The sequence below is a fragment of the Micrasema longulum genome, unplaced genomic scaffold, assembly GCF_059751315.1.
Source record: "Micrasema longulum isolate JH-2025_06_02 unplaced genomic scaffold, ASM5975131v1 h1tg003545l, whole genome shotgun sequence".
Classification (NCBI taxonomy): Eukaryota; Metazoa; Arthropoda; class Insecta; order Trichoptera; family Brachycentridae; genus Micrasema; species Micrasema longulum.
In genome coordinates, this window is record NW_028280591.1 from 63,692 (window position 1) to 73,116 (window position 9,425).

A 9,425-nucleotide genomic window follows, 5' to 3' on the forward strand; every position below is an offset into this window, starting at 1 on the left:
TTTGTCCGAGTCTTTTGTTTAATTTTGTCTGGTAGTTTATTGTATACAGTCCCTGGTTCATTAGTCTTAATTGTCCTTGTCTTGTTTTAGAAAGTTGTGTGTGGTATTCGTCTTGATATTCTCGTATTATGTCCATGTTGACTACAATTTTTTACAAGTTTTAGTTCTTCGTCTACAATTACATTAGTGGCTAATTTATTGATAAATTTAAATGATTCTAGTTGAAAAAGTTAAGTTATATTTAATTGCTTAGTTTGTTTAAAAAGTTCTCTAGTTGCAGTTAGATAGGGAAGGTCATATACTAACTTTAATATTTTATTTTGTTGTCTTTGTAGTTTGTTTATGTCATTTTGATATCCTGCTCCCCATAGTAGTTGCGTATAACATATTTTAGTTTTTACAAAGGCTTCATACATTATAATTTTTTCCGTTTTTGGAACAAAGTTTTTGATTTTTAAAAAAAGACTCGATAATGTCGCCACTTAGCTAATTAAATTGTTGATATGTTTTTTTTTAAGTTGTCTTTGCAATTGGTCGTAGCCTCAACATAACATAATGTATGCTAATTACGTCGCATTTTTATGAAAAAAAAAAATAATTAGTATATTGCCATCACCTGCATATTTAAAAAAAAAACATTTTAATTTTCTTATTTTGCCATGTATTTAGTATAATATTATGTACAAATTTGTTTTGAGAATCTTTAATATGACCTTTTCTGAAGAGGAAGACTGGTTTTTTTTTTTTACTTTGACATGGGCGACACATTTTTTTTTTTGCTTTTCAGTAATTTTTTTATTTGGGTACTGAAGGCATTTATTATCTATCAACTCAAAATTGGAGAAGCATGTAAAAAAAAACACTAAAATCATGCATCTTATGTTTCAGAGATCCTCAAAAAATTACGTCATTATATTATGTACATAACGTAAAAAATATAACATCAATTTGTAATTTTGCACCATCATGCAATTAAGTTTTTATCGAAATAACAAACTTCTAGCATCTCGGGTTCTGTTTACAGAATGAAGGCACTGGAAAATGTGATATTTTTTATTTACAAACGTTCATGTAATCACATTTTAGCCTTACTAAATTTAATATATACTATCAGATTGAGAGTTACATTCTTTGGAATAAAATAATTTGACGTGGTACTGATGAAATATAAATAAAAAAACAAGTGATACTTTAATCCACAAATTTGGAATGTCCAGCGACCGGTTTCATCGCTTTCGCGACATCTTCGAGACTGGTATCTTTATAAAGGAGTTTAATGTAAAAAAATGGGGAAACCAAACAATTTAAAACAGTGTCAAAAAAAGTGTTTGTTTATTATTTTTAATATATTTCGTTATCAAAAAAGACTTGATTTACTTGTATTTAATTTTTTTAAACTTTTATTTTATTGATATTTTTAAAAATATTTTATGTAAACATTATTATATTGTGTTACAAAAATGTTTAAAGAGAGAAATCCCTGCAAAAAAACTGATTTTGCAGTTTGGCGGGAATTAAAAAAAATGTTTAGAATTTAAAAAAGAAAAATAAAAAAATGTATTTTTACAAAACAGAGGTAAGGATAGATAATTCAAAATTATAAGAAAGTAAATTAAATAAATTTATTTTTATATTAAGGATCATTATCATTTTTTTTCGGATTAACTAATGAGTTGATATAATGCTATTTTAATGAGTTTAAGTATTTTGTTTTTAGTGCCCCATCCTTCGTGAGTGTGATTTTTGTCAATTATGATTTCTGAAAAACAAAGGGTAAAAAGTCATTAGTAAAAATAAATTCCAATGGGTAAAGTAATGGATTGGATCCAATCATAATTATTAATATTATTAATATTAATATTCCAAATTTGTGGATTAAAGTATCACTTCGTCTTTAATTTATATAATAAATTGCAATGAACTTCCATCAAGAATTTTCACTTACAAACTTTAATGTTAGTGGTACTGATACTTTTGTTTATAAAAAAACGTTTTGTGATATTAGAAATTTATTGCCTGAATAAATAAGTGATACAGTATACTGAATACTTATTTTTTTATATTTTTTTTTATATGGGAGTTGCTTTATTATTTACCTTGCTTATAATATACACCGCAAGACAAATAAATTTACGAGTTCTCAAAAAAAACTAAAATTGACATATAATGAATTATTCTTGATATTTAATTAGTTTTTTTTATATTGTTTGACATATGTGATGACTACTCGTTATTTCAAGGTTAAAATAAAAAATCTTACTTATGAATTGTACTTAGAAATTGCCATTATATATCAGGTATCAGATTACCCGAACCTTAGAGACCCATAACGGTTCATTTATGGTCGAGTGTTTGTGATGGAATAATAAAAGACATGTTATTTTTTAATTCATATTTAAGAAGTAGGTTCTTATCGCTTTATTTTAAATTAAAGTATTTTACATTTAAACATATTTATAACATTTAAAAATATTTAGTACTTAGTGAATTCACCTTTATTTTTTATAACATGTAAAATTCTATTATTTAGAGAAGCGTAAAGCGAATCTAAAATTTCTGATGTTATTTCTTCTTCCCAAACTTGAATTAAGTTTTTTTTTAATTCCTCAATGTTTTTTGATTTTTTTTTCCCGACTTTTTTTTTCATAATCGCCCATAAATTTTCTATCGGGTTCAAATCAGGGCTATTCCCGGGCCACGTCAACGATTTTAAGCCAATTTTCTCCTTGAATTCATTGATCTATAAAAAAACAATAAATTATTTATCATGTGGTCACAAAATGCATTTAAAAATATATATATTTGTACTCACAGTGCGGGCTCTATGGCACGGCGCAGAATCGTCCTGAAAAATTGGGTCCGCGGTATACTGCGTAATGTCCTCGATTGTTGGAATAATATGTTTTTTTAACACTTTTTTGTACTGAATGGCATTCATCGTACCCTGTACAAAATTTAGAGGTCCTAAACCGTATGCTGTCATGCACCCCCAAATCATCACGTAGGGTGAATGTTTAACGGTTCGAGTGACGCACGACGGATGATATCTTTCCCCACGTTTTCGTCGAACTATCTTTCTGCCGTCTGGACCAAAAAGGTTGAATTTTGATTCATCAGAGAAAACAACATTTTGCCAATCCTCCAAGGTCCAATTCTGGTGCTCTTTCGCCCAATCCAGTCTAGCCTTCTTCATTTTGCCCGTGAGTAATGGTTTCTTTGCGGGACTCCGTGCTTGGAAACCATGCTCCAACAGCCGCCTGGACACTGTTTTTACTGAAAATGTTGATGTGCTGGTAGACTGCACCTCTGCGTGTATTTCAGGTGCCGTTAAAAATCGATCGCGCATAACAATTTTTTTTATTAAGCGATCATCTCGGGCAGATGTCACGCGCCCCCGTCCGCTTCCTTTTTTCCGTTCTATGGATCCAGTTTCTTGGATTTTTTTAAATAAAAACCTTACTGCACCTTCTGAATACCCAACTCGACGAGATATTTCACAATTAGATATGTTTTCTTGCGACAATGTGATTATTTTGGATTTTATCGCAATCGACATTTGCTTTGCACTTTCCATGATTGTTGTGTTATGTTCACTCAAACGCGGGTAAAACAAGACTGTTGAGACATTTTAAAATGTAAATATTGTAGAAAGGTGACACATAGTGTCCTTAATTTATTAAACAAAAGAAAGAGGTATCGATAAAGGATTTCTTAGAAAAAGGGTTCAGTAAAGTCAAGGGGCGCGGTAGCAGGTAAACTCGTATTTTTTTTTGTCTTGCGGTGTACAAGGTTTATATTTCAAAAAGTGGATTTTTCTGCTATTAAATATCTTAAAATTTGTCTAAACTATTGGGATCAGGAGGGATATATTAATGTGGGCTAATCAGGAACTTCTCAGCATTTGCTCACGTGGAGAGGAAACCACTTAAAACTCTTCAGGAGAAGCCGGCCTGTTGGCAGTAGTCAACAGGCCTTCCGTTCCACTAGAGGAGTGTTCGGCATTTTGTTCCCTACTTTGGTTTATTTTACCAATTTCCTGCGCTATATTTATCATGTATGATACTACCTCTCGTGTGAGTTCTTTATTACCTATCACCGATGGGATGTCGCATAGATCTTCACCCAGGCCTCTGCATCGAATGTACTGAATACTTATTACTTAAGAACGATTATAAAAAATAAATGTTCGGTTTTTTGTGGTTATTTATAACTTATTGGAGTTTATATTGAAGTTCAAGGGGCAGAATAGTTACATCTCTATTGAAATAAATAGAGTTTTAGATAATTAGAAGCAATGACCAATAGACAATCGAATGATAGCTTTTTAGGGACATAAATTAATATGATTATTATAAAAATATAAATATAGTTTATTCCACTTTTATTTATAATTTTTTACCAGTTACCGGGTTTCGTCGTGACCGACATCGTCTATATATGCGTATTTTTATTATTATAATTAAAACGCAGTTCCACCAAGAAATGTCAGTAGAAAAACTCAATATATTAATATGATTATGTTAACAAATATTTTCAACTGAGATGTGAAACCTCTTTGAGAAGTAAATAAGGATGATCAATTTTATAATTTGTCCATGTTTTAATATTCATATTGCTTCAACGTGTTGAGGTGCAAATTATATTATTAATCCCATTAGACTTTAGCCGGGGGCCTTCGACCTTTTTGAAGTCAAGGGTTGAGAATACTTTAGTTTTTGTAAGGTGCGGCGGGTCGCAATGCTAGGGAATAATATCAATCAATCACTTTAAGAATTATAATATAGTTAGAATATAATGGAATATTAATACACCTATTATAAACTTGTAAGTAATTATACCACCCCACCCCGCTAGGACATGTAGGAGGGGGGTTGTAGTAGGGAGGGGGTGTAAATTTAGGGAAAAAAAATAAGATCCCGGGCAATTTCCCTTTCCAGCGTCCATATTTTTAGCGGCATAATGTGATTTAAGTATAAAATTATATAAGTAAGCGGTATTAATTTATCAAAATTATTTATCATCCTTGGATTAATCCAATTAATGTTTTTAAAAACACCTTTGAATCGAACTACTGTCACAAAACAATAATATGATTGTGGTGAATTGAGACATATTTGAAACAGTAGCCAATTTTTTAAAAGATTGACTTGAAATATGATTTTTAAAAACATGCAAATTCTATGCCACCAATGAGGAAGTTTAATATTTTTTTATTTGTTAATAGACCACTAAACTAAGCCATTTAATAAAAGTTATGTATCGTATTATCAGCGCTATGATTTTTAAAGTTTTGTATTTCTGAAATTACTCAGAGGTTCTCTTCCGCTTATTCTCGGTCAGTTCTGCGATGGGTCTGTTCACGGTAAGTAAACCGGATATCTTTCACAGCTGCCTTATCATTGCTTTAGGAATCACAAGAGATCACTATGACTATACCGACGTGGAACTTTTCCTGAATATATCCAGTCTCTCACAACGTCGATTTAATGCAGATTAAATTTGCATGTTTAAGATACTTAATAGTTTATTTGATGTCCCGACTATTCTCCAACAAATATCTCTTAATGTTCCTTCACGTAGACTCAGAAATAATGAAATTCTGATCCTCGGTCATCATAAGACTAATAATGGTTTCCATGCGCCTCCACCCAGAATGATTAGATTTGTAAATGAAAATCAAGATCAAAATAATTTTGATTACAAATTGAGTTTTTTTACAAATAGACTGAAGAAATATTTATTGTGTATGCAGACAATTGGTAGAATTCCATATTTAATTTGGTAATGTATCCAAAATAAAACAAGTTTATTGGATTATAATTCTAACAAACAAACAAAAAAAAAATGTTTGAAAATGTCCTAACAAGACGAAACGCGTAACAATATATCCTTTGTATATTTTATAAAAAATAAAGTAGAATTATAATCCAATAAACTTGTTTTTTGGATACATTACCAAATTGAAGAAATATTCCCAAAAATTGATTGTATAATTGTAGAATTAACCTGGCTTCCATAATGCCTGTCGAATCTACTAACTTGTCTTTGCTTTTCTGTGTTGTATTCCTTCTATTATTTTTTACTGTATTATTATTGTATTGTATTTTGTTTGAATTGGACACTGTCCGTAAATTTGTTACATAAAAATAAAATTAAAACCAAATAAAATAAAACTGGCTGATGCCTATAGGCCTCAAAGAAGTTTATTTTTATTATTTTTGTAGTACATTTTCAAAAAACTCTACCGTATAATTTAATGCTCTAAAACATTTTTTTTATCTAATTTCCCGTAGGGCTAAAGTTCCTCGTCACAAAGAAAAAGAATTTTGAAAATCTCATTTATTTACTTCTGAACACCGACTTCATATTGAGGAAAAGGTCACATGAGTTACAATTTAGGTTCTTACTTAATTACAAAACAGTTTTTTTATGTATATTAAATAATCTAAATGTGTAATCAAAATGTTTCCGCCTACGTTGTAGTTTCTTGACACTAATTTGAAATGTAAAATAAAACATATCTCTAAAGACATGGGACTTGCGTGTTTCCTTATTTAACATAATATTGCTTCAAGTATTCCAATTAATGTATGAATATCAATCAATTTAAATTGTACAAATGTTAAATTATAATCTCATATTATTTATTTAAAAACTGTTTCATTGAGGGACAACTTTAATTTATATCAAACTATTCTAATGTAATTTTGTCGTATAGTTTATGAAAATACCTTTTGAGTTGCATCAAAACATTCATAAATTATTTCTCATGTGATGATAGATTGTATACCATTTTTATTAGTAAATAAGTGATTAATTTTAATGTTTACCACCCAATACTCAATGGTCTGAAGATACATTTTTCTTAAATTGTTTTTTCATCATGTATTGGGTCCAGAAAAATTATAATAAATAAATAAAATTAAAAATGCATTTATTATTTATCAGCACCATGTGAGCTCACAGCTGTGTACCTGAGAAATAAAAAAAGGAAAATTTTATGAAGGGGGAAATATTACATTTTATTTTTAAATTAATAAGGGTCTATGAAATACCGTCGAGTAAAATAAAATATTTTTTGTACTTATTAGTAGTATAAATATATATTTAAATGATTAATTTAAAATCCCCGCGAAAACAGTTTATTGGTCACGCCCATAATACGGCACGATTCGGGTAAATTTTGAACTTTGTGGCCGTTTAAATTTAAATAGAACATCTTCACGAATCTTGACGTCACAATTTTCAAGGTTGAAAATATCACGTTTTTGTAGAAACATATTTTAAAAAAAATTGCGCCGTGGTGCAGTTGGTTAGACGGCCAACTGTGAAACTGGCGTCGCGGGTTCGATTCCCGCCACTTTCCCCCAGTATTTAAGACGGGTTTTGGTCCCGTGACTAGTGTTGTGGACTCAAGGATCAGAGATCCGAGGTTCGATCCCCATTATACCCCAACTTGATTTCCATTTTCTAAAAGTGAGTTATTTACAACTGGCCACCAAAATGGAAATATTCGGGTAATTCTAAGAATATTAACATATTACAACAGAAATGAAAAACAGTTTACTGAAGGTAATATAGAAGTCTAGGCATCTACAGGGTTTATGACCTGTCATTAGACGAAATTTGAACAAACTTTGGCCAATGACAACAAAATTTTGGATAAACTCAAAATATTGTTGATAAATCCACCTGGTCCATTAAAAAGTAAATTTTCAGGCGTTGCCTAGTATGTAGGTGAAATAATTCAATTACACGAATCTCACCCGCATATAAACAAAAGGTTCAGCTCTTTAACTTCACAAACATCAACAGATTTTTCAATTTCAATTTTATTTATTTATTCATTTGTATGTACATTACAAGATGAAAGAATCGATGGAATATAGATTTTCAAATATGTGTGTGTAAAGTGGCCACTTAGACCAGCCAATGACAGGTCATAAGTCCCGTAGATGCCTAGACTTCTAAATTACCTTCACTAAAACGTTCTTCATCTCTGTAGTAATTTGTTAATATAAACAGCTCCCCAGGGAGTTGATCCAGTCCTTATCTACAAAAATTTGGACAAACTCAAAATATTGTTGAATTCTAAGAATGTTGTTATGAGCATATGGCGTCCACAAACAGGCTCCAAGTCTCCGTCGGCTGCTAGCCCCGTGCATTCTACTCCCTACCCCCTACTCCCGTAGTTATTTCGTTATTATATTTTTTTTTGCATTTAGAGCCTAAGCCATTTAGAACACTTACATGAATAAAAATATAACAAGAAACCAAACAAAACCAACATAAAATTAATGTAGCAAAGACAAAAAAAACGGCTTTTGCAGATTGGGAATTCTAATGAATGTACATAAAATTATGACACACGATGACCACACAAACCAGATGAGACATAACGTGACTAGACCTTCGAATATTTCTCATAGTAATACTAACGGAATAAAAAAAATAAAAAATAAAAAACAAGGACAATAAAATAGTATTTATGCTACATCATCCTTACTGTGTTTCGTGACTAAGAGATCTACAAAAAGCAGGAAGGTCTATCCCAAAGAACTCTCAAATTGTACGACGAATTGACTTATCTATACTTTCTTGACATTGGGACATAAAAATCAAAGTTGCTTTGGAGCAATTTATACTCCTTGAATTAAAATTCAACATTCAAAATTGTGATCAACTCAGTCAGATCAAAAAAGAAAGTTTTGTTGGTTGGAATCAGTTTTGGCAAGTCCCAAATTCAAACGAGGGAATTCGACACAAAAATATACAAAATTCCATCTGACTCTCCCTGACATCATGACCACAAATTGTCTAAAATTATCGTCTCCAATATTATCAGTCTGAGGATTGGACAAACATCTGTTGAAATCAAGTCCTTGGTGAGTATTTATATTATGATTAGCAAATTACAACAGGGATGGAGAATACCTTAAATAAGGGAATATGGTAGTCTAGGCATTTACAGGGCTTATGACTTGTCATTGGCTGGTTTAAGTGGCCAGTTTACACACTGTGTAACATTCACCATTTTGCCTATGTTTAAACATCCATATTTCTTCAATTCTTCCATCTGTTGATTTTAGTGGTAATAAGCCATAAGCCTAAGCCCTGTAAATGCCTATCCCTGTTGTAATTTGTTAATCTTAATGACTCCCGAGGGGGTGAAATCCAGTCTTTTGTCTACGAACATTTGGAGAAACTCAAATTTTGTAATGAAACCAACTGGTCCAAGAAGAAGTTTAAAAATTGGAAAATTGTTTTCAGGCGTTGCCTAGTATGTAAAATAATTCAGTCAGATGAATCTCTTCACAAAAATAAAGGTTTCAGCTCTTTAACTTTACTAAAATCAACAGATGGAAGAATAGAAGAAATATGGATGTTTAAACATAGGCAAAATGGTGAATCTTACACAGTGTGTA

The 9,425-nt window shown here is 30.9% G+C and overlaps 1 protein-coding gene across 1 annotated transcript in view; it reads left to right on the forward strand.

Annotated features, from left to right (window-relative positions):
• The window catches only part of LOC148270718 (patched domain-containing protein 3-like), a 30,343-nt gene extending 23,414 nt beyond the window's left edge, over positions 1-6,929 (forward strand). Inside the window, exon 2 of the mRNA XM_088242268.1 lies at positions 6,294-6,929. Coding sequence (XP_088098394.1) covers positions 6,294-6,299 — 6 coding nt within the window. The 3' untranslated portion in view covers positions 6,300-6,929. The remainder of the gene's footprint in view (positions 1-6,293) is intronic.
• Positions 6,930-9,425: the final 2,496 nt, after the last annotated feature.